General features: G+C 45.4%; 4 protein-coding genes across 4 annotated transcripts in view; 1 reads left to right on the top strand and 3 right to left on the bottom strand.

The window, feature by feature from the left end:
- Window positions 1-16738, top strand: part of beat-VII (beaten path VII) — a 39773-nt gene extending 23035 nt beyond the window's left edge. Inside the window, exons 8-9 of the mRNA XM_017182195.3 lie at window positions 10765-11159; window positions 12586-16738. Of these exons, the coding sequence (XP_017037684.1) occupies window positions 10765-11159; window positions 12586-12779 (589 nt within the window). The 3' untranslated portion in view covers window positions 12780-16738. The remainder of the gene's footprint in view (window positions 1-10764; window positions 11160-12585) is intronic.
- Window positions 4261-5385, bottom strand: Tb (Tubby). Its single transcript, XM_017182197.2, has 2 exons — window positions 5282-5385; window positions 4261-5155 (listed from the first exon to the last, which is right to left on the bottom strand). Exons 1-2 carry the CDS (start codon window positions 5294-5296, stop codon window positions 4295-4297), a joined length of 876 nt encoding a protein of 291 aa, XP_017037686.1. The 5' UTR covers window positions 5297-5385; the 3' UTR covers window positions 4261-4294.
- A 4209-nt stretch (window positions 16739-20947) lies between the features above and the next one.
- On the bottom strand, window positions 20948-21991 carry TwdlD (TweedleD). The gene is made up of 2 exons (XM_017182199.2): window positions 21933-21991; window positions 20948-21869 (listed from the first exon to the last, which is right to left on the bottom strand). The coding sequence occupies exons 1-2, from the start codon at window positions 21945-21947 to the stop codon at window positions 21096-21098; spliced, it is 789 nt and encodes a 262-aa protein (XP_017037688.1). The 5' UTR covers window positions 21948-21991; the 3' UTR covers window positions 20948-21095.
- A 2617-nt stretch (window positions 21992-24608) lies between these two features.
- On the bottom strand, window positions 24609-25414 carry TwdlS (TweedleS). Its single transcript, XM_017182191.2, has 2 exons — window positions 25311-25414; window positions 24609-25247 (listed from the first exon to the last, which is right to left on the bottom strand). The coding sequence occupies exons 1-2, from the start codon at window positions 25329-25331 to the stop codon at window positions 24609-24611; spliced, it is 660 nt and encodes a 219-aa protein (XP_017037680.1). The 5' UTR covers window positions 25332-25414.
- Window positions 25415-25809: the final 395 nt, after the last annotated feature.

Raw genomic sequence — 25809 nt, 5'->3', positions numbered from 1 at the left:
TCCCAGGTTGCGTGTGTGGCGTGTTTATTAAAGTTTCCTTATCTATGGTCAAAAAGGATTTTGCCCTGGCTAAAGCCAATGGCTGTTGGCACATTGTTGCCTGGCTGGCGGGCTAACCTGGCTAGCTGGCTGGCTGGCTGGCGTCTTTGCCTGCTTGGCTTTTGTTGTATAACGCATAAATAAATTTTGTGGCCACCCCCTAACCTTGCCGTTGCTTTTTCGAAATCTTTACGTGGCGCGATTGGATGTGAAACGTAAATGAATGCAATAAATTATTTACGTTCACCTGTGATATTAAAAATCAAGCAGAGAAACTTTTCCAATATAACAACTTTTGGCCCCCACTTGGTGCGGGTCGAAAGAAAGTGGAAACGTGGCTGTGTACTACTTGTATATAAGTATATATATATGATCCCGGCTAAGAAGGGAGTGCCCCAGAGTGGCCCAGAGTGGCTCAGAGTGGAGTGGGCCTGTGGTGTGGTGTCAGCTTAATGAAAGCCACGACTCGCTTGGCGCTTCCACGAAGTGGTTGCTCTTTGAAGTCGGCATATTGCACATACGCCACGTGGCACGTCTCGGGGGCCTGGAGTTGGGGGGCTTTGACTTTGAAATAGAAGTGTTCCTGAGTCCCGGGTCCCGGATCCAGGTCTTGGAACCACCTGAGTGCAGAGCACTAAAATACCATGTTGAGTGCCTGACAGCCGGACAGCAATTGGGCATGCAAGCTGTGCACCAGAGCTGTGGCCTGCACTGAAGAAAACGATTTTCTTTAAAAAGAACTTTTTAGAAAATAAAAGAATTAACATACTTCATATTTAAAATAGTTCTTTGTTGTAAATTATTCTCCCAAGTTCACCCTTTGTTTCCTTAATCATAAGTTTCCCTCTTAATACCATTTTTTCTTTAGATGTAAGCCACTTCCGTTGACAGATTATGGCCAACTTTCTAAAAAAGGACCAGTTAAAATGTCACGGCTCTTGGTAATTGGCAAATGAATTTGCCATTTCAAGACTCGGTTACTCGCCGCTTTGCTTTCGCATTTACATAAGCCGAAAAAGTTTCGAATTCAGCCTCCGTAGAACGCGGAGTTTATGGCCGCTAAAAAGTTGGCAGCAGCCGCGCATGTGTGTGCGAAATAAGCTCACTTGGTTAATTTGCCATAAAGTAAAAACCATAATTTACACTCGTGCCATTTCCTTGCCGGGTAATCAGCGAATGCTAATTGCATTTACCGCCGGGTAAGAAGCACAGGCGGTAGCACTCGAAAACTATTTTATAAATAATTTCCCACAATTCAGAATGAGTGGGAAAGCTGTAAGAGGCAGTCCTGCAGTCCTGCAGTGGGGGAACTAATTTCATTGAGAGCCCAATGGCAATAAGAAATAATTTATATTCAAAGCGCAGGACGCGCTAACGCTCAGCATAAGCATAAGCTTGAGCTGTAGCTTCAGCTTTTTATTTTGAAGGCAAAAAGAAGTTTCGAGGAAAATGTGGGGAGTAGAAGGTACTGACCTGCTGCAAGGCGATAGCCTGGTTAAATACAAACTCTTATAAATAAATAAAAAAAAAAATTTATCCAAGGATCAAAACCATAACAAATATTAAAAATATTTATCTAGAGTTACAGGTGCTTTAAGCTCATGAACAAATGCTTGCCAAGGTAATAGTTATCCCCTCTGCTGGCCAGGCCAGACACCTGTAGACGGGCTTCAGTTATGGCCTTATGTGGGCGTGATTTCAGCCCCTAACCCATCACGAGTAAATGGAAGCCCCTTCTGCCATAAAACCATGTGATAAGCGTTGCATATTTATGTAGCCGAGGACTAAAAAGTGCACATGCAGCAGGCAAAGGCAAAACAAAGGCGGCAACAATAACAAATAACTGGGCGTAGGTGGGTGGGTAGCATGGACAAGGAGCGGTGCAACAATAACCAGTAACTGCCAGCGTTTATGTGCATGCCAATGTGCATAAATTCCTTGGCCTCTCTTTCTCTGTGTGTGGGTAGTTGTGCATGAGTTGCTTGGCCAGGCGTGGAATAAACTGCGCTGTTTATTAAGTTTGTGCACCGCACGTATGTGTATGTGAGTGGGTTGTGCGGGGGTGTGGCAAAAATATTCATGTTATTTTATGCAAATGCAATGCTAATGTCAGGCCCTTCGCCCTTTTGCCCTACACTCAGAGGAACGTGATTTTTTCGCCCTTGTTTATTGGCATATTTCTTGGAAATTATTGAGTTTCGTTCTGGAGTATATTGAAAGGGAGTTGAAGAGCAGAAATATGCACACTTTCTGCTGAGAGAAATGAAGAAAATTACCTTTTTGTATTCCTGAAGGTTTTAACTCAACTTCAACGGTTTAATATTCATGCTTTTATATCTGTATTAAAACGAAAATATATTTTTAAAAGCCAAAACCTGTTTGTGTTACCCCCAAAACTTGTAAAAATTATAATGAATAAATTCCAGGGCAAACGATCTTCCTGAAGCAATAAATGCGCTTCATCATTGTTATCACAACCCCAAGGTGATTTCACACAAAGTAAAATATTTTTACGAGTGTAACCGAGCTTAGCGACCTTGCAGGATTTATGGGGCCGGGCATAAAATATTGAGTATAGGTCGGACGAGTGTGTATTTGTGGCCAGGTAGGTAGTAGTCGGTGTGTCCTGTGACATGAGCCCTGGGAAGTAATTAACCGCTTAACGTGATTAGTGAACGGCCTGCTGACAGACTGACAAGTGGCCCTCGAAAGCCGGAACAGCAGAAAGCTTTCATATTGCCGCACTCTTACGTTTTGTTTGCCTTTCACATCATTTTTGTTTCTATTGTGTAGGGAAAGGGAAAAGGACTTGAAGACCCTTTAAACAGCAACATGAAAGGAAAAAAAAACAAAAAGAAGAACAAAACCGAATGGCAGGCAGACGAAACAACGAGCAACAGCAGACGTTGCACGGCTCTAAAGGCCATAACACGTAGCGCTGAGTGAACACTTGCCAGGGGAATGGGAATATCAAGAGTTCCGGAAGCTGAAACATTTATACCCTAGTTTTTAGAAAGAAAATAGTATTTTTAGGGTCTGTCTTTATTATATTTTTATTTTAGAAAACAGCGCTTATTCAAAATTAAGTTTGATTTAATCGCACTTCCTCATGTTTCTTAATTATTCAACTCGCCGGAAGGGTATCAAGTCTTCCGATTTCACTCCACGTCTTTGAGAGTGAGATGGCTCGGAATGGGCTTAGCAAGGACATGGCAACTGGGACGGGAGCGCCCTACCGTGCAGTCAAAAAGTAGTTTACACGTTGTTGCACAATTTATGTTTGTGCAACACGTAAGGCCTTTTGTGGCAGGCCCACGCCGGCAGAGAGCTGGCAAAACTAAATGTTGGCCAGGTCTGAAGGTCCTTGTCTGCGTCTAGCTCCAACCTGGCTTTTATTCCGGCAACTTGCTTGCCCTTTGCACACTTCCTTTGTGCCGAGAGCCCAGCAACACACCTAGGCACACACACGACACGATAGCATATATCCGAAAGGCAATCCAAAAAGCCAACAAACGGCAGCTTAAAGCGGCCACAGGAAACGCCTCTTTAATAAGCGCTCGCTGGCAGGATTCCTGGCAGCCGCAGTGCAACAATCTTGCCACTTGGCTGCAACTGGAATAGCTTTTTAGATTATTCTAAGGAATGTCGACCTCTCCGCTAAACACAAAACAAAGCACTTTTGGGTTTTCTGGTCGCTGGAATTCTGGGGAAACAAAGGACGAAATAAATGCAGCCAGCAATTTTCATTTAATTTTCAGTGTGGGTTTCCCTTGGCCAAGACCAAATTACCACCGCTGCCGCCGACTTGACCCTCAAAAGGGCGGCCCTTAAATGTCGCGACTGCCCGAAATTGGCTCTGTGGCGGTAATTAGCCGCGTCCTGGTGCCCCACATCGCGTGTGTGCCGGTAATCCTTTAAGGGCGGGTCAACGCTGGTCGCCGTTGACGTGCCATAAACCGCGGCCATAATGGCAACGGACTCGGGCTCACTTAAATTTACGGCAAGTTTTAAGCCCGTCCAATGCCAATGCGCTTTTAGTTTTAATTGCAAGCCCAGGTCCGGCTAAGTGCCGACCGATAGCGGTGGCCACGAGACGCTGCTGGACAGGACGAGCCCCATTAATCTCGGTACAGCCACAAAAACACATCGAGTATACATTAAATTAAAATTCTATTTTATAACGCAGCACTTAAGGCGAAGTGTGCAACACAATTTGGCTAGTTTGTAACATATATGACGATGATGGCGGGTCCTCCTACTTGACCTTGTTCACGGGCAGGTAGGTGGAGCTGGGGGCAGCAGCGGCAGGAGGGATGTAGCCAGCGGAGGGTGCCTCCAGCTCGGCGGAGACAACTCCAGCGGATGAGGAACTGATGCTAGCCCTACGCTCATCGATCAGCTGCACCTGTTGCTGCTGCTGCTGCTGCTGATGGTGGTGCTGCACCTGCTGCTTGGTGGCAAAGTCCAGGACAGGAGCCACGCCTCCATTGTGAGAGGTGGAGGATCCACCCAGACGCTCGTACTCCTGCTGAATGGTGCGCTGCGCATTGAGGGCATCCTCCTGAGTGCGGTACTTGACAAAGTGCACCTCCGGCTTGCTAGCGCTTACATGGTTCAGGTTTTGCAGTTGGTTGGCCAGGCTAGAGAGGTCACCCTGCTTGGTGAGGACATAGATGGCGGTCTGCTGCTCGGCAGCCTGCTTGGCCAGGGCTAAAGCGGCGTTCTCCAGACCCTTGTTCTCTGGAGCACGAATGAAGACCACTCGCAGGTTCTTCTTCAAAGAGGCAGCCAGGTCGCTGACGCTCTTGTTGTCCTCAAAATCGGCTTCAGGAGCGGTGTAGGTGAAGAATTCCTTGTTGAACTCTGTGTTGACGGGGGCATAATCGTTGGAGTAGGATCCGCTGGTTAGGGAGCCGCCGGAGAGGGAGCCTCCGGAGATGGAGCCTCCTGAGATGGAGCCTCCAGAGATAGAACCTCCAGAGATAGAACCTCCAGAGATAGAACCTCCAGAGATAGAGCCACCGGAGAGAGAACCTCCAGTGCTGGAGCCACCAATGCCTGCTCCATAATTGTAGCCACCCACATCGGCACGTGCCACTGCCAAGACAGCCAAGATCTGGAGAAATAAAAATTAAATTAAAATAATTTAAAATCAATTGTCCAAAGCAAGTTTTTTATTTTGAAGCTCCATTAGTTTTTCTGCGATATTTTTCAGCTATTTCCTTATTCCCTTTCAACTCACCATAAATCCACGCATATTGATGACTGCTTTTCTAGCCAATTTCCGTTCGAATCTGTCAACGTGCTGGTCACTTTGGGAGGTGTGAACTGCTAATGCTGCAGCCCATCTGGAAGAGGGCGGTTTATATACGCGGACAGACGCCACCAATAAGATGCAGATTTTGACGGCGGGTGTAGTCGATGCCGTTGATAGCCCAAACGAGGGCCATTGCAAAACGCAAGAGCCTGAGGCTGAGGCTGAAACTGTATCCGCCAGCATTAGTTAGCATAAATTCAAAACGGTTTGCCAATTTTCGCTGTTGCCAACGAAATGCAAAAACACCAAACTGGCAACGGAATCGGAGGTTTGGTAGGCCAAAAATAATCGCCACTTAAGTGGAGCAATGCCAGGCCATTAGCATAGCTAGTCATATTTAATTAATAACAAAAACAACCAGAGTGGGTGAAAACAAATCAATTACAAAATCAACAGCATTCTGGGAATGATTTGCCAGACTGGGAGCTAATTAAAACGGTCAATATATCACGCAGTGGAGACAGGCTATGCGGGATCGCAAATCATATGCTAATCGGATGACGACCGCAACGACTGTCCACTGTATCCGCTGTCCGAGGCTAGTTTATGGTCAAAATCAGTAAACTATTTCGTAAATATGCACTAACAAAAGGGCTAAACACAAAAAAACCTATTTATGCAAATGAAGTCGCGGTATTCGGTGGTTTCGGGTTTCGCTTTATTTGAATATTGTTATTATTTTTTTGTTTTGTGTATCGCTTGCATATTATCAGGCATTTATGATAACATTTATTGTTTTGGAATTTGATATGCGAGAGGTTCATTCATTCATTGATTGCCCAATGGGCCGTGAGATACCCCAGCTGCGGGGCATACTTTCCGGCGGTTCAGCAATGTCTGTCAAACTGTGTGTGTGTGTGCTCTGCCGGTAATGAACTTAGCTCCGATTCCTGACTGCTGATTCGTTATGCCGAAGGAACGGCAGGGTCCTGCGGCCTTTGCCATGGAAATGCAATCAAGTTAATTGCGAAAATATGCATTTTTCAAGTCAAACATGAACATGCAACTCGGTGATTGACGATAAATGCCCAATTAAGCCAATTACGAGCGGTTTTCCTGCGGCAACTTTTCGGCCCCGACTGTCGCGTGCAACATGTGTGACGTCCATCGAACTACTTTGTAATAATTTGATTTAAACTAAATTTTATCAAATTGTTTCCCCTAATTGAGTGGGTAAATGATAAACGACGCGCTGCTCCCATAATGAACCATTTTCCGTTTGGTTTGACCCCTAATTAGGTTGGCCAGCCCAGCTGGAAAATGCTGTTGGCAGCATAAATAGTTACAGGGGCATTTAATGAACTATTTGGCAGAACACGCATGCGATTGCACGCCAAAACATCGCGTTCCCATTTCAGGTGTCGTCTGTCTGGTATTTTGTACTCTATACCCTCAGTACTTTGTGCCAGCCACGAAAGACAGAGGCAGGATATGGGGAGGTCGGTGCCACTTTATAGTGCATAAATTATTCAATGAACCGCATGCCAGGTCGAGTCAGCGACAACAAAAGAAGCTCTGCTGTCAGTTATAATTTCACACGCGTACCAGTTGCCGTTGTCAGTTACGTTCGCTCGGTGGTTCGTGGTGGCAATCTTGGTAGCGGTGGAGTTTCCTGCCAGGTTGCACTACGGAAAAAATTGGAAAGTAGGATTTTTAAAATTATTTTAATAAATCAAACAGCCCTAAAATATCTAATAAATGTGGAAAATATCGAAACAGTATCGTATATCAATAATAAGTAAAAATTTCTTCACTTAAGCTTACAGTTAATACCCACTTTAAGCTCAGTGTACGAGTTACGCGACTTTGGCTAACCCAGTTTTAAAGTTATTTTCACAGCGGTCTTCTGTGCGCGCGCGCATTTGAGCCGTAAGTTAGACACTTGTTAGATCGACATCGACTTGGCATCGCTTGCATTGCCGATGACGAAACATTTTACACCCCTGAATAGTTAATACAAATTAGCTCGCCCCGGGCAATTACTTGCCAGAGAAATTTGCATGCGTTGCGCCATGTAATTTGCGGGCGGCAGCAGGAGCGAGTTTTTTGCTGCCGGGTTTTTCGGGGGAAAATACTTTGATTTCGGCCAACAGCGTCGGCATGGCCAAGTTAAGCTAGCCAAAAGTTTTGCTGGTAATCTGTTTGGTTTCTTTGCCTTTCGCCTTGTTGTTGCCAAGTTGCGGCTCACCCAAGTTCCGGTTTCCGATTTCAGGACCTCTTTTTGTTTTGTGCATGGCAGGGCCATAAGAAATTCATGGTTTTGCACGTAGCCCTAGCGCCCACTTAAGTTACTTTGCTTGTTTCAGTCTAAGTGGGTAGATGGTCTCCCCCGGATTGGAAATCATGGTGTTTTGTCCCTTTTAGTGCTGTCAGTTTTTGGTCAGAAAGGATGAAGGGAATGCTAAAGGTAGCTCCCTTTTCTATATTTGATAGTTCTTTGCCCAAAAGGACATCTTCGAATTAGGTCAGAATATTAGGGTTTATAAATTCTGACTTAAAAACTATTTCATAATTCCTTTATATATTTTATTAAGTCATTAATTGATAAATTAACGTATACTATTATTGTAAAAGATGTTAAATATTTATCGACTCACAAATTTAATACAAAAGTGCCTAGAAAAAGCTAAATTTGTCGGGAAAATTACCAAGTTAAGCAGCACAGGCTCAGCTCGAGTCCCGGAATGGTCTGCTGTATCTATCATAAATTGCTAATAGGTTTTGGTGCGTTGGCGTCGACGCCTTCAGCTCGTTGGCCTGCGTTGGCAGACGAAATTAGGCTGCGGTTTTTGCGGCCCAGAGACACATAAATTTTGCGCAGCCCGCCCGGCTCGGGCGGAAGAGTGGTGGCATGCCCCAAAGAAACTACATGACTTATCAATTAATTAAGCGCATTTCTCAAATTATCGCCTGGGGGCGGTGTGGCCCTCCGGACCAGAAGGCGCTTTTGCATGTCAGCGGCGAGTTAAGATGTTGCGTAGCCAAGGCTAAGGAATTTAAAGTGTCATGCCAGCCAGCAGTTTCATAACTAACAGACAGGACACACACTATATACACTGTATACCATATACATATATATAAATTGTATATATACCCTTTCAGTAGCGTACACCGGGGCCCGCATTTCCGTCTGATTTGAATTGCTCGGCAAGTTTGTTATGTTTTGAACTTGAGCTTCCTGCCACGGGTGCTGATGCTGTTGTCCCAGCTTTGCTGCTCGGTCCTGGCTCCTTGGTCCTGGCTCGTTGCCATGTTGTTGCCTCAACTACCGGTGGCAGCGTTTCCTGCGAAAAGTGCGCTGCATAAGGAATTTTATTAAGACAACTGGAGCAGCATCGCAGTAACAACAGCTCCGTTGATGATGCCCCGGCTGCAGCTGCTCTCCACCTCTGTTTTGCCCCCTCGGGCTCCTCTATTTCAGCTCCTCCATCTGCTCTTCGGGTCCTGTCATCAGCCCAAAGCCAGTTGGACCAGCAGAGCTGTCGAAGGCTTATGCGGATATTGTGCATTTGCTCAGAGTTTTGTCCCGCATTTGTTTGCTTCCCGTCTTAACTGGCTTACTACTCATGCCACTGCTGTTTGTCTGTCGGTAACTGCCTGGCTGCCACTCGATATTGTTTAAGTTCTCCAGGAGGGTCTTCTTTTCCTTCCCCTACTACCCTTGCCAAGCCTTTGTTTGTCCTGTATGCGTGCAAAGGTTTGCACTTTGTACCCTGGACACTAGAAGAAGTGTTTATTTTCGCACTCGGAACGGAGGTACTATTTAAGGACATTGTTTAAGTATTATTCTAGTGTCTCTAGATCTCAAGGAACTTATATTCAACTTATATTCAACTTGCAGCATTTTTGGACATTTCCTTATGGCAAATCAAATTATATTTCACTTGAAAACCATAATGGAAATTCCTTTTTTCGGGGTTATATTCCCATTATGAAGAACTCTTCTCCTCTGCAGCGCATCCGAGAGTCGCCTTGTGGCCTTAAAATTTGCATGGCATTCGCCCATTTTCCCCCTAGATGCCAAGAGCTCCAGTTGCACAACGCAGGAAGCCGAAGCCGAGGCCATAGCAGACTGAAACATACTCGCTCTCCTATATACACTTTTAAGGGGATTGAATGAGAAGCAAACACTCCCTGGGAAAAGCAACTTTTTGCTGACACCTTGCCTTATCTGTACGAGAGCCTGCGGCAACAGTATCCTTCGTATCCCAGGACCCTTATTCGAGCTCACACTCGTGCAGCCCTCGCTGCACTTTAAGCTAAATAATATTTAAATACAATTCTGTCAAAATTTCAGGGCATTCAAATTCCATTTGCATAAGCAGGCAGTCAAGACCCTGCCAAGGACGAGAGCTATGCAAATGGAATAATTGCTCAAAATGAGACGGAAGTTAGCTCTTTCCCACAGATTTCAAGGCTCTTCCACTAACCAACACAGCTGACAATGGGTTTGCCGGCATTAAACTTTACGGCCTCACCATTATTTGCTCAAGTATCAGGTGTATCTGCCGCTGGTTCTGGTAATTTCGCTGTCATTTTGCATTTGTAATAAAGCAACATATCGCCGAACATGTCGAGGTAATTACAGGGGATGGGATCTGAATACGGTACACATATATCCTAATGTAGTATATCCTGAGGCCACCCCCCCAAAGCCACAGGGCCCGCAGGCAAGTTCATTTGTATGCCGTTCAGGCTTCTTATCAAATATGAAGCAAAGTCGTAAAAGCTAATTAGACTCACAATGTGCGATACGAGTTGAATGCCGTCGGCTGAATAATGCAAACTAATCAGGCCGTAATGCAGGATAACCATTAGAAAGCGTTGCCAATCAGCAGAAAAGGCCCAGCTGCTCGATAATCTCACACTTTCCTGTGTATTTTTTTTCCCTGAAAACCGAATGAGCCTCCTCGCAGAATCCTTGGGCCATTCAGAGTGGTGAAGTTTGTTGTTCGGTTATCAATTACTCAGGACTCTGCTCTGAGCTGAAAATGAAGACGGCTCTTGAATCCATTTAACAAGGTTCCAGCAACAGTGCTGTCGGTTTTTAAATGGGATTTAGTTATCAAATATATATTATTTTATTGATGAAACTTGTTTAAAAATGTATAAAATATTTTATAAAAAAAGAAACATACTATAGAATATTTCACATTATTTTTCCTGTATTTCAAGTTGATCAATTTCGCATTGGCAACACTGTTTCGGCTTCGTTTTGGGAATCAGATGTGCGTGCCCGGCATGTGGAAGCTCCCAGTGTTTTGCTTTCCACGTTTACACACATCAATCATAAAATGCAAATATTTACGGTTTTATTTGTGTGCAAATTGCCGGGCGCAGGCACATTAAACCCAGACCCACACCCAATTTCCCACCACTCAATGAAGTCCTCTCGCTCTTTATTCCAGGAACAGCAACCGCAAGTACCGGCGCCACATAAACGAGAACGCCCTGGGCATCATTCGCAGCACCCTGAACAGCGGCGGCTTCGGCCCACAGGCGCCCAACATGAACAAGGAGCTGGGCATTCCCTCCAATGCCGGTCCCATGAACCAGCTGGCGGCGGGCTACCAGCGACCGCTCTCGCATCCTGGCGGCGGCAGCGGTGTTGCGGCGGCAGCGGCTGCTGTGACCGCTGCCCAGCAGGAGAAGGGCATGTTTAGCATCAGTCAGCTGAACATAGAGCTCACCGAGGAGCATGTGGGCAGCAATGGACGCATGGAGATCACCTGCCTGTCCACCATTCCAGCTACAGTGGGACAGGGCGAGCAGTACGCCGACTACAAGACGTACTCCGTGAAAGGTTGGTACTATCTATATTTAATATTCTATAATTAAAACTATATAAATAATTAAAGAAAAAAGGTTCTGTTCAGATTTTCGAGGTCACACTCTTGAATTTAGAACTCATATTATCTCGGCGCTCGGGGCGTATGCGTGATTTGCATGAATCTCTGCGCCTACATGGGCACTGGATGTATGTCTGTGCATATTTACTTTATTTATTTTATGTCGTGTAATGCTATGCAAGGCAAATATTTGTTTCGGTACGCGTCGGCTGAAATTACGACCCGTGAGCTCATCAAAAAAACGTCCTCGACGCCACAAAATTATGAAATGTATGATGGAATCACGGATGAATTTTCACAAAATAAATTAGTATGATAATGTTGGGAAGAGCGCATTGTTGTTTTCCCTGTCAGCAAAGCCAAAGCCAACGAGGAATTTTAAACAAAAGTAAACGGCGCCATTGTCTCAACTGGCAGATTAGATATTTCGTCCTTGAAAGGGCCTCTCGGTGTCATATGTTTTCCGTTTGTCTACGTTTAATTTTCATTTACTCAGCCCCAACTCATTGGGTGGAGAGCTGAGCAGAGCTAAACAAAGGTTAATTTATATATTTGCCGGCATTGTTTGCCTACGAGCCGGTTGTTAACACTAACGTCCCAGCCAAGTCGTTGAGCCCTGTTGTAAATTGTCCCGAATTGTACGAAATAATTTACACATTACCAGGCCCATGACTCATGACGCTCGTTGCTGGCTTCCCATCAGTTGCCGCTGGCTGTCCTTCCTCCGTCGTCCGTCGTCCTTCGACCTACAACCTCTTTGGCGGCCCAGTTTGCCAGAGTGGCCGAGTGGCTGCCAACTGTCACTTGAACCAAGGGGCGTATGCGTGTTATTTATGTTGCGTGAAGTGCGTCATTTGTTAGGGCCACTTCGCAGCCGAGAATGCTCCAGTCTGTAATTGTTTCTTATGCCGCCCTAAGGGGCTGTTGCCATCTTATGCGAAAACTTTTCAGCGCCCGACGACTCTCAGCCAGATCACCGCGGCGACCTTTCCTGCGGTTTCATGCCTCGTTCTCGGCGGTAAACCATTTTGTCTAGATAACTTGGGGGCTTATCACTGTCCTGAATTATTCATTTTACAACATCAACTTTGCTTTTCAAATTGATTTTTTCTGCCTTTTTCCTTGACCTCTCCTACTATGAATGTGGATTATTTTAAGCCACGATGTTCGAGCTATTAATGTTGAAAGTTGTCAAGTTATATACAGGTTCCTGTTATTTTTTAAAAATTTAAGAAGCTTTCCTTACTGGTATAACCTTGGCCGTCTAGTGATTTTCCCATTTTAGATTTTGTTTTTCTGAGAAGCAGGCTAAGAATAATTACCCAGCATTGTTTATCACCTTCTAAAGCCTTTATTTTCCCATTTTTCCCCTACTTGCAGTTGAGGTTGAGCGCCAAGTGGCCTCCTCCACGTCAACGGCTCCGCCCAGCATCGGGATGGCTGCGCTGGGCAACGGTAATGGACATGGCAACGAGACCTCCGCAGGAAGGAGGGCGCACGGAGGGGCAGTGCTGACGCACCTGTGGTCGCTGGCCCAGCTGCTGCTTCTTGTTCTGCTGCCCCTGAGCTACTAGAGGGACAGCGCAGGACACTGGGAACGAGCTGGGAGAGGAGAAGACCACCGACATACTCGCACACTCTGCATGGTAGAAGGTAGAGCTACGGCCAATCCAAGGGCAATCACATCATCATCATCAACATCGTCCACATCCACATCGAGGACAAAAGCTGCATCGGAGAAACCAAGTTGGATTTTTTTGTAAATTGTATACCAAATTTTTAATCTGTTTGCAAGCCAAGAGAGAGCTCGATTTAGCAGAAAAATTAGCAGAGAGCTCAATGGGGCAGAGAACAAAGGACAATGCCGGGCGAAAGGATTAAGGGAATGCTACTTTTTTGCATTTGTGCTGCTCGCCTTGGTCGGCCAATTTAAATAGTTTACTTGTAAATAACTGCAGATGACCGAGGGAAGCGGCCGTGGAATTTCAGCTTGTCTAGTTTTTTGGTAGTTTGTGCGGCCACAGTGCCAAAAAGAATGTTTGTAATTAAGTTGCTGGCGGAGGGGAACCGTAGTTCCGTAGAAGAATGAGCATTCCCTTCCGGCCAGCGGCCATTTTTTGGAGCACAAGGATAATTTTTTACAGCTAATTGAACACGAGAAAGAAAGAGAGGGGGGCTCAGGCCCCTCAACAGAGAAACCAAACTTTGTGCTCTTCAAGGTCAGGCCTTGTCAGAAGTTTTTGGGCGAAAGCCGCTTCCCCCTGGGAAATCCAAATGCAAACAGCCAGAATTGATTGGGTTGAAGGTTTTTAGGCGTTTCAAAGCAGCCGCTACGAAGCATGTACCTAAAATGCATGATCTTACACAGTGCAGCAGTAGGGAACTAACGAAGGACAAACTTAAAACTCACAAATTGAAAACGAAATTAAAGGAGACATATTTTTTACGGTATTGTAGCGCTTCGGCCAGTCAAGGATAAGGATAAAGTCAGGGATGTGGCAACCGAGGAGGAGGGTTAGGCTAAGATTAGGGCAATTGAATTTAAGCGAAAGCCAGCCAGCAGCAGCAGCAGCAAGCTAAACCCCTAACCGTACCCCGTACCAAAGTACCCCCGGAAATAAACGTTTAAATGTAAAATAATTAGACAGTTAAACCAAGAAGCTTACAGAAACAATCAGTGTTGAAAACATTTTGAGAAAACCAAGACAACAAAAAACAAAAGGACAGGCGGAGCGAGAAATGGCGCCCAATAAGACGGGGGGCGGCCACAAATAAGGGCGCAGTTGTCGGCGCGTGGTGACCCCGGGAAAGGGTTAAGACCCAGAGGGCTGGGCCACTCCGCCGAGCATTACGACGCTTATTTTTATTTATTTTCATTTCGGCCCCTTATTTTCGGTTCGTTATGTGTGTAAATGGTTATGTCGTTGCAATGGAGCGTTTAGTGTGTAGTTAGGAAAATATTTGCCGTTGCGATTAATTGTTTTCGTTTTCGTTTACGTTTACGTTAGCGTTTTTTCGGCCGCTTAGGGGAGTTAAGTAAGGTAAATCGCGGTGCTTAAAACTAAGCACGGATGTATGTATATTTAGGAGCGCGCTTTAAGTGTCTATGGCTAGAGGAGCAGTTTAAACACACGTAGCATAACAATGTAACTATGTAAAGCAAGATGATAGCGGCAACCACAACAACAACACGGACAACCCGGCAAAGTAAATATATGTAAAGCAATTAGTGGACTAGTCTATACTCTCTATACCGTATATATACACGAAACCAAAATTAAATGAGCGTCGCGTCTGTATTGTGTGTGTAATTAGGCTTCTATTTTTGACTTCTACTCGGCGATGGCGAACCGAACCCAAAGCGAAACCAAACATAATGTTAGTAATACAATTAAGCCTGCGATGTTCTCCTACAGTTTGAGCGAACGTGCGAATCAGTTGAAGCAAAACCAACACTCGACAATTAACAATTAACAAAAACAATTACAACTGCAAATTGCAAATCTTGCCACAGTTGAAACATTTTCCAACGGCTGCACACCGATTGGATAATGCTTGAACGGACTACAGAACATTTTTTATAAAGGAAATATACTTAATTATGATAACGGTGACATCACGTGAAAGTAATTGAAAACAAAGTTCATATTATGTATGAAAATATGGCTAAAATGTCTTATGCAGGTATTGACGTCTTCCTATGCTACGCTGTCTATTATTAACAGAAACAAAACAAAAAATTGATTACATTTATAAATTATACATTACGATAGGTATGCATGCAAATTTACTGATTGCATGCACTAAGAACTAAATAAAAATGAAAACGAGAAACAAAAGCAAATTATTGACACTTATACACGACAAATGGAAATGCTTTAACCCATGAGTTACTCCTCTGTTTAGTCAAAACCGTAGATTATATACGTACATATATATGGTATATAGTTTTAGTGACGATATTATGATTATGGTATGCTAATTTCAGCCATCATTCAATTCCAAATAATTTGATTTGATTTGTGAACTGTGGCGGGAGCTATTTCCCACTCACCTATGGGTTTGTGAATCACTCGTACTAGTAAATGTTTCCCACCAATCTATGAACAAGTGCAAACACCCCACACCCCACATCTCACACTCGCCTACACGACCCAGTTACCAGTTACCCGGAGTACCCACTCGATGTCATACATACACACACTCCCCTTCCCACTTGTCTGCTCGTCTGTATAAATATGCAAACTGCGTGTTGTCTACATTCGAGAGTCCTGTTGTCTCGGCATATATCAGCATGAATGTGCATAATTGGCCAGGACTTGCAAGTTCTGGCTAATTGTGGCTCACTCTCTCTCTCTCTATCGAGCATATATAAATGTGTATCTGTGTAAAAACTTTGTATTTATATAGATCGAGTAAGAGTACATTAAGTGTGGCAGCAATTCGCAAAACATATCATAAATGTTGTAACATTTTCTCTACGCCAGAGAGCCGAGTCTCGCGCCAATTAACATTTTTCATGCTAAGCATATGGCATTTAAGCCGTTTAACTATAATTGTTTGTTGAGGCCCATAAAAACAGTGGCATTCGTATTCAAGTCAATGGAAATGGAATGGCATTATGACGATCGAACATTATATTTAAATGTTGTATTTTGATAGGTCGAAAGTCGGACAAAGGCACGACGACAGCGACTACCTTTATCATTTCACTCACATCAAAATCTTCCAATCACACATATCATTGCGTATTGAACAAAGAGCATAAATTATACAAGATATATATTGAAATTATGTATACAACATGGCATAAGGGAAAGCCCCGACGATGAAGAGGTGTATAAAACACATATATATATATATTTATAGAGAAAATGACATTATTTATTAATTTTAAAAACACTTACACCACACAAAAAGCTTTAACTTTTTGTTCCCATTGTTTATCGGACACACATTGATATAATCGCACAAAGGCATATTAAAGTATTCGATATTGGATTCAACCTTATTTCGATTTCCCTCATTTGTATTGTATAAAATGTTTTAAGGTCTAAGAAATTGTCTAGAAGAATAGCTTGAATTGTGGCTATACTATTGATAAAACTGAATCCAATTGACACAAATTGAACTCGATTAAAGATAAACGATAAACGATTAACAGATAAAGGGATAAACGTAATATTTATTTATAGATACAGACATACCAAGCGAGCGATACAATTTAAGAACTGCAACCTATGCAAGTCACACGCAAAATAACTGTGGAATATGTGTATTATTATGAGTATACTAACGCTAAGTACCACGAATATTAACCAGAGTCACAGAACTAAGTGTAAAGTTTAAAACGTGTAAAAATTGAAGCGAAGAACAACAATTACGATTACAAACTCAACCCAAATTATGGCGCCTACTGCTTGGCCAATCTACTACACTGAAAAAAAGAAAAGGGGATATACAGCATATTAAATATACATACAGAATACGAATATTTGTGGTAAAGAGAACGAACTAAAAAATAAATGTTGAAAACAAAGGGCCAAAAGCGTTTCATTCAAGGACCAGTTAAGGAGCGCACGCCCTTCAAGCGGGCCGAGTAAACAAAGGGTCTGCTTTTCCTCCCCTCCCCCTTAAAACCAAGAAAACAAAACAAAACAAAACCAAAAAAAAAAAAAGAGAAAGGAACATAAATGGCAAATGTGGAAAAACACAACGAAGTGGCCGGAGACAGGATTTTGCGGCAGAGGACCCCACAAGTGCGTTAAACAAACTTGCGTAACTTTCCGTTTGACGAATATCCTTTTAATCCTTTTAAATGTGCAGGGAAATTGAAGGAGCGCAGCACAAACAAAGGGCGCCAGCGTAAGGACACATAAGGTCAGAAGTCTCCACGAAATTACTGGGGGGATAGGGCCTGGAGTCGGGTGCAAATGCTCGGCAATAATCAACGAAAGGATAAACTACGGAATAAATGGCGAATCAAGGGTATCAAGGCCGTAAAACACATCCGACGAGAGCCAGTTCCAGGGCCACGGACAAAGCCCAAGACACAATGGCTGAGTATTTTCCTTTCCCTTTCCCAATCCCTTTCCCTGATGGGGATCAGCGGGGCTGAGGATGAGCCGTCTTTGTCTGTCCCAGGACACGCCACAAAGGTGCAACCAGCCCGGCTGCCTCATTACGAAATCAAAGTCCTGTACACACACACATATAGGCATCAGGGAACAGCGGGGGCTCGGCCTCATTGTGTGTGTGTTTGTGTGTCTGGTGACAGATGCGAGCTATCGATTCCGCATTTGTGTGACAGACAGGACATCGGACCAGGGCACTGATTGGTGGGGGCAGGGCGGCAAAGTGGCAGGGGGAAACGACAACATTGCATGGAAATGAGCAATTAACGCCTGGCCATCGTTGGGCCGCGCGCACACTACGAGCTGAAAGCGGAGCTGACGGCTGACGGCTTATTAGCTCTCTGAAACAAACACACTACTTGTATGAGAGCGCGCACACCGAGAGCGGAGCTGAGCTTAGAAATTTGCACTGAAATTATCAGCTCGCTTATCTCAGCTCTGCTTTCAGCTCGTAGTGTGCGCGCGGCCTTAGGCCGGACCAATCTGGCTATCGACGAATCAACAGATTTTCTGCGGAGCCATCAAAAGGGTTTTCCGGCGACTCTGGCTTGATTAAGGTATAAATATTAAATTAGCAGGGCAATGGCAGTTCCTGCTCCTGCTCTGACTCCTCTTCCTGCCCCTGCTCTACCACTTTTTCCTCTCCTGACTTTGCCGTTAATGAGGCATGGCCCTGCCAAGTGAAGGAGTCAGACAGGATGTGGTTTGTTAAGAGGTTCTTTCGCTGCTTAATTATACATGGCAGCGCCCAAAAGTCGACTAATTAATATGCAGCAGTCGAGCAGCAGCAGCGGCAAAGCAGAGTGGCCCGGTTAATGAGCCGAAACTCTCAGCATGTGTGCCAAGTTTCGACAGCCAGCAAAGCGTCTGTCTGTGTGTGTGCAAATAACTCAATTTTCATAGAGCCAGTAACCCGCGGCAAACACCAATAAACACTTTTTCTAACAAATCCCAAACTATTCCACAGCAAACCACAGCAGCAGCACAGCAGCAGCAGCAGGAGCAGCAGCGACAGGCGCAGTAAAACTTTTTGACAGCGACAACATGGCGTACAACTGCCAACTGCAAGTGCACTTGGGTGTGGCCCTCATCCCTGCACGATTTTGGTCCGGCTTTCTGCTTTCCCGGACCCATTGCCACCTGCATGGACGAGTTGCCGAGGTTGCCGAAATTAACAAAAGCAACTTTGTTGCTGGCCTGCAAAAAACAATTGCAGCACAACTGTCTCAAGCACATTTCAATTTACACTGAATCCCCACAAAGTTGCCGCCTGCTGCATGCGGACAAACGTCAAAATATTTAGTCGTACAGCCACAACTTTCGCTCCAGAAATTGAAAAGAAATATTGGTTAACCCGTGGGAGCGAAGGCAAATGCCGCCACCCACGAAAGTTTCGCTTAAATCGGAATAAAAATGGTTGTGGCTGTTGCATTGTTTGCCAGCAATCCGGCGAGTGTTGCCATTGCCCACCGCAGCTGTCAGCCGGCGAGATTGAAAGCGGCGTTGTATTTGCCAAATGGTTCCATAAAACCAGCGATTTGTGTTTGGTTTTTCCCCAGCGAGCAAAAAAAGTGGGTTTAATTCGAAGGAGCTTTCGTAAAAATTGCACTTAGAACGCAGCCTAAAAGCACGCCACGCTTTTTTCGCTTTCACAACGTCAGCTGCCAACGGGTCGTATACTTAATTGACGCTCCACATTCGGAGCCTTGAACTAGGAACTTTAATTTTGCGGTAATTAAGGGAAGTACTGTAGGTAAGGCAAATAAAAAATTCCTAGTCATTTTTAGGATTTTCAAAACTATATATAAATCCCATGATTCATCAAAAAAGCAACCATTTTCATTCATTCTGTTCATAATAAAAGAGTTCCTCACTCCCCGAACAACTTTTGTTAAAAACTGTATTTTTAAACATTTTTTTCATTAACAACCAAGCATGTTACCTTCCAGCACTGCCAACCCTGAACTTGTTACTTGACTTTATCCTTAATGAATCCACCCACTCTCCCTCAAGCAGAAATGTTATTTCTGTCACTAACTTGAAACATTTAAGGGCAAACATAAAAACAGGAAAAAAGGCAAATGTAGTGATATAAATGCACTGCCATAAGCTTACACAGAAATGTAATATATGCAAGCATTTTATAATTCCCCCTTTGTGAAGGTGCCTGCGTAGGTTGTCTCCCTTTCAGCTTTGTGGAAAACTGCTGATATCTCTGGGCGTCAAAAGGAGCTTTTGCACGGACGACACTTGAGAGTGCCGTGAATGTCGTTTTAATAATTTATTTTGTGCGCACAGCGGGCTGCTCATTAACACACACACACACCGCATATACACACGCACAGGACACGCACTTGGCAGGCTCGTCGTTGTCGTCGTCGTCGTCGTCGATTCGGTCGGCTGAATGCTGCATATCACCTTAATTACAGGCAGCAGTCTGGGCGCAGTCAGACGGCAAATGGCAGACAAGCTAACAGCGTTTATGGTGGCCCAAATTGCCAGGACCCCCTTCGGAACCCGAACCCGCCCCAGGACATATTGTCGCTGTCGTTACGCTTTAGCGATTCGCCACTGTAGCCGACAGAAAGAGCAACGGATTCAGTTTGCACTCGACTGCTGATAAGCGTGCGATTCCTGCAGGGGCACACACTTAGCACACACACACACACACCCATCACCCAACGCACCCACCGCCTGATGGCCATGAATACATGCACCGTTGAGTTGCGTTTATATCGGGCTTATGTTACATCTAAGTGAAATTTAAGGACTCCACTCAACAGCATGCCAAATCCTCTGCATAGTTCATGCCAGTTTGGGCTCTGGTTAGGGCCATGTGTGTGCGGTGCTGGCATTTCGCATGATGAGTTTGCCTTACACGGAAGCAGGAAGCCATCAGGGCACACACACACAGGCGGCTCACACCCCCGGAACACCAAAGGGTACACAATCTACTCGATGAGTGTCGTCGTCAGCTGGTGGGTCACAGATCACAGAAGGCGAGGCGGGGCAGCTTCCACCTGCAACAGGACGTTGCCACTTATACAGACCACAACTGGTAGTGGGCTCTCAACAATGGCCACCATCAGAGGTGGTTACAGATGTGGGTATTCACTCCATGTACCCTTGGTCCCAGCTAGGAAACATAAGCAGTACCTTTTCAGGGGCAGTACCCTGGCCAGCAGGCGCACAAAGAGCGGTCGGCACCGAGTGCCGGGCCCTTGTGCTACCACTTCATTTCGATTCTAATAACTCCAATTACAAATGGCGGATGGGATAAAACCGTTGTGCATATGCCGGGGATTCCATGGGTGCTCCATGAATGTGGGTTCCTCCACTTCCACTTCCCCTGCGGCCATATGAGTGGGCGGCCTTTGGGTGGCTCAACTTGTTGCTGGACTTTATGACATGCCAGCCGCTTTATCCCGGCTATTATTTCAGGGATTTTATGTGAAAGGACAACGCACGAATGCGCCGCCAGACGACAGAGTCAGAGCCAGAGCTAGGATTTGCTCGACAAAATGAATTTCACCCAGAAGGGAAATGGCCGAGTCCTGCAATTATGTCCTGCTACTCCAGCTCCAAATGAGTTTTCTAGTTCAGCGTGCGAATTTGTGTGCTAACAAATTTTATTCCTCTACATGGATACTTAAGGGCTAGTCGATTGCTCGTGATGGGTTTGTGTTTTCGATGCGATTGCGTAGGAAGCGTTACCGTTGGACATACTCTCAAGGATCTCTTCTTCTCTCTCCCGCCTTACTTGACACGGAAGCGACGCAGAGTGGGAGGCAGATAATCCTGGCTAGAAACCACATTGGCAGGCAGGTACTCAGAGCTGGGAGCCGCGGCAACAGCAGCTGGAGCCACATTACCGGAGACGGCGGGCTGAGAGGCAAAGTTCAGGACTGGAGCACGTCCCTCGTTGGAGATGCGGGACACTCCGGGCAGCTGATTGTACTGGTTCTGGATGGCCAGCTGGGCATTGGCAGCATCCTCGGGCGTGCGGTACTTGACGAAGTGCACCTCTGGCTTGTTGACCGAGCTGGTCTTCAGGGCATTCAGCTGCTTGGCCAGGTTGGCCACATCACCCTGCTTGGTCAGCACATAGATGGCGGTCTCCTGCTGGGCGGACTGCTTGGCCAGCTGGAGGGCAGCCTGCTCGAAGCCACGGTTCTCGGGAGTGCGGATGAAGACAACGCGCAGGCTCTTCTTCAGGGAATCTGCGATCTGCTGGTTGCTGGCACCCTCATCGAACTGCTCCTCGGGGGCGGCATAGCTGTAGAACTCCTTCTGGAACTCCTCGATCAGAGGGGCAGCCTGGGGAGCAACGGGAGCGGTCTGGATGGTGGCGGGAGCCTCAATGGGCTGGGACAGCACGGCCTCGCCGCTCTGCACGGGCTGCAGCTGAAGCTGGGGGAGCTCTCCGCCTCCGCCGGGCAGGAAAGACAGACCCTCGTCGGCATGGGCCACTGGCTGATAGTTGTAGCCCAGCTTATCGGCACTGCAGCTGGCAGCGATCAGGCAGAGAATCTACAAGGAAAAGAGATATATTCGCAGCTGCTCCTCCTGGCTGGCAATCCCCTTAAGACTTACGATAAAGGCGCGCATGTTGACTGGGGCACACAACGTACAATTGGAGCTGTTGAGGGGGAACTAATGCTGGGATTCAGGCCTAGTCTGGCTTTTATAGTTGCACTAACCCCTCCCACGAACTCGGAGAGAGACATCCACTGTTTAGGAACGACCTTGCCATGGCTGTGGACTCGATTTCGGTGCTATTCGATCGTCATTAAAGCAAACTGGCATTTGAATATGCATACTAGGCCTATCGCTTGTCTTGGCTTTGATTTAAATGCACTCTGCGCCGTTTATAAATATGCATGGCTGCGATTGCGAATGCTCCCGCTGCTGTGATGCTGCCACATTATCTAATTGATTTGTGTTGGCTGTGACAGGCCATAAAAAACCCCGGCTGGATGCTGTGTCTTTTCGAGGAGAAGGGCCCGAAAAATGAAAAAACGGCAGCCACTGTGTTGAAATGCTTGGAAAACAAACTGCTACTGGTTACTGGTTAGTGGACGGTACGGTCGTCGGGCGATATCATCTGACGGTCTCGGGTCGCCGCCAGTCGAGGGTCCGCTCTGGCCAGCTTAAGCCGGTAATTATAATTTTCATAATTTTCCACAAGTTCGCGTTTTTCACTGGGACGTCAATCTCTTCGACGGTTCGGTTAATGAAGTTCTTTAACTAATTTAAACTTTTTCGGCATCGTTTGATGGCCAAACAAAATAAGAATTTAAATTGAAGAATATCAGCAGCTGTGTGTGTGGGTCGAGAGAGGTCACCCAGAAGGAAATATGAGAAAAGAAAATGTGAATTCATAATAGCAATTTTCTGTGAAAAGACTTAAAGCTGGTCTCAAGATGAATTCTAATGTATTGTGAACTCTAAAGATGTCTGCACTCCTTTGAATTTTTCTTAAAAATTCAGTTTCAGAGATGTACTTATTCCACATCTTAATATGCAAAGTTTTTGTGTCAGGATACCCTAAATATATATTGGCATTCATCTAACTTCCTGGTAACTGAGCCCCTCAGTGGCAATTGGCCACTCATCGTGGCTATTAGGCGTGCCCAGCTGCATAGCCAAACTCTCACCAAAATGCGATGAGGAGCAGCGCCAAACAAAAGCGAAAGCAGCGCCAAGCTGCGCCTAATTTGGAGAGCCCGGAGCCAAGAGGCCCCTTGGAAAAAAACTGGAGAAAAGATTGGAAAACACGCAAACTTGGCAGCTGGCTGGATGGAATCCGAGACTTGGACCTTGGACACACCTGTCCCGAAATTGCAGCAAGTCATGAGGTGCCTGCGGCCAGAAAGCAGCCAGGGATTAAAGCAGAGTTGGCTTGTCGTGCAGATACCGCGAAATAAAGAAGGATCCGGGTTGGGAGGGGATACGAGGTGGGGACGGAATGCGATGCCGGCAGCTTTGACGTGACTGGCAAAGTTTTGGCAGGCACCGCTAACGAGCGGCGCCCAGGACCAGCTTCTCATGTTGCTCAAAAATGCTTAAACTAAAACTTGCTCAACAGATTTGCAGTGGCGGGAGCGGGAGTGGGAGCGGGAGCTGAAGAGATCCTTTTTACGGCTGCACTCCGGCGTGTCATATGGCAGTGCCAGCTCCACCATGAAGGTGGAAGTGTGTATTTGACCTTTGACACTAAAACAATTTGCAAAGCGAAATGATGTCAGCCTCAGTGTCCTGTCGCACATCCCTCGCCGTGGCCCAGGTCCTTGCGTAGTGGCGTAATTTAGTTGAAACATTCTTAAAGCAGCGCCTGTCGTAAAACCCCAGGATCCCTTCTACGCGGGTATGAGACGTGGCTCCGCCAGCTCATTAAAAAGTTTTCCAGCGACAACGTCGCAACGCCGGCGACATTTGCTTAAGAAAACATTTGCGGGGCGGCCTGTGGGCGGCAGTTGGTTACCAACACCTTAATGATTATCTAAGAGATACTTTGAAGATTATCCAGCAAGTGCGAGGGGCGAAGAGGCCTGGCCAGGAACTCAGAAGTAAAACGTTACGGTCTAGGGCTGAGTAATTAATTATTCATAATAGCAAGGCTATAGATAAACAGCCTTCGCAGCCTTACAGTCTTGCCATAACAACTAAATGTTTTCTGATTGAAATTTAAATTAAATTTGTTTACAAGAACCCAGGCATTCCAAGTACATTGAGTAATTTATGAGCAGCGAATGCCGCTCTTTGAAAACAATTCCTCTTTTTATTTGTGTCTAATAAAATGTATACTATTAATAGGCCGGTTTAATGGGTTTCTTTTTACTTAAAAATTATTATTTACAAAGAAAATAAATCAAAATAAATTATTATTTTAAAAAACTAACCACAAAGTATCAATACAATTCCCTTTTGTTTATGAATTTCGTCGTTTTTAGCAATTAGTCTTTATAAATTATTTAATTTCCCCTATCTAGGACTCTGAAAGTAAATAATATGTCTGCTAACTTAAATATTTATAACAATAAATCAATATATCATGTCTCCGATGAGGCGTTAATTTAAACGAATATCGTTTCTCAGTAATATTTAATCAGGTCGCCTACTTAATAATCCAAAAAATTCCACCAGCTGAAATATTTCCAGGTTACACATACAGAAAAAACACATTGGCAATGGAACTGTACTAATTAGCTTTTAATTTAATTAACTCTTAAACAGTCTTTGGCACTAGGCTCCAGGTTCCTAGAGGACTTAGCGTCGCTTTCCCGGCGGCAGGTACTCCCGGAATAGAGCCTGCAACTTGGCCGTCTCCAGATCGCTGGCCTGTTCATGGGTCTCGTACTCGGCGCTGTCTTTCGGGCGGATCTTGAAGATCACAGGAGCGGGACTTGGAGGCCTCGCTGTAACCGGGTTGAGATGCAGGACATCCGCCTTCTCCACAGCATGATTGATGCTATTCCCTGGCAGCCGGTCATAGTCGCTTCTGAGAGCGCTCAAAGCTCGGGTCACATCCGCCGGGGTTCGGTACTTGACGAAGTGCACCGAGGGTTGATGGTTGGCTGCCTGCTGCTGGATAGCCGCCTGCTGCTGGGCCAGAGCCGCTGCATCCGCCTGGCGCTGAAGCACAAAGATGTCCAGCGGATTGTTAGTCGCCAGCTGCTTGGCTGTTAGGGTAAAGAGATTCGTCTCCGGTGTGCGAATGAAGACCACCTGCTGGGGCGGAGACAGCACCTGGGCTAACTGGCGAGCTGCTTGCCAAGGAGCTGCCTGATCCTCTTCCGGTGGAGCTGCATAAGTGAAGTACTCTGTGGCCACTGGGTTAGCTCTCTGGACAGCTGGTAGATAGACATCCCCGAGGGCATGACTGGAGCCGAGGAATAGCCCGAAAAACTAAGGGAGAGACCAACCTAAATTAGTAAATCTTGTGTCCAGGTGTCTATGGATCCAACTCACCATCAAGGAGAAGGAGTGCATGGCTGGGTTTTGTGCCGCAGCAGCTCGACTTTTTGGCACGAAGCTCGGATCGGTTATAATCCAGTCCCAGCAACAAAACCATCCTTATATACGACACAAACAAATAGCCGTTCGAAAGTGAGCTGACTCTCGGTCTCGTTATGATTTGATTTTATTTTTTATATCTTTTTTTAGTATTTCTTCTGCCTTTTTGCATTTGTCTCTCTGATTTTGTTTTTTACAAACTTATAAAAGATTTCTGCAAACGTTTGCTCTGGTTTTGTGTTTGCCTGCTCCGATTATCCATGTTAATGTCGTTCAATTTTGAAATGCTAATTTCTGGGCTTGCAAGAGCCCAAGACAAAGACTGTGACCCAGCTTGAACTTGAATTTAATTCGCATAAAATTTACAAATGAGCTCCCAATTTGAATTAGTTATCAAATATTTTCATATGCCCCTTTTGGGTCTATCTCCCATTGTGGTTGCCATTTGTTGTGA

The sequence above is a fragment of the Drosophila kikkawai genome, chromosome 3R (assembly GCF_030179895.1).
Source record: "Drosophila kikkawai strain 14028-0561.14 chromosome 3R, DkikHiC1v2, whole genome shotgun sequence".
Lineage (NCBI taxonomy): Eukaryota > Metazoa > Arthropoda > Insecta > Diptera > Drosophilidae > Drosophila > Drosophila kikkawai.
The sequence above is the reverse complement of the archived record's forward strand: the minus strand, read 5'-3'. Positions and strand labels throughout refer to the sequence as shown.

What these genes read in the sequence shown, in the direction of transcription:
- TwdlS (XM_017182191.2), bottom strand. Translation starts at nt 25,331, where the DNA reads ATGCACTCCTTCTCCTTGATG. An exon ending in TGCACTCCTTCTCCTTGATG is followed by an intron (nt 25,248 to 25,310) that starts GTGAGTTGGATC and finishes TCTCTCCCTTAG; the next exon opens with TTTTTCGGGCTATTCCTCGG.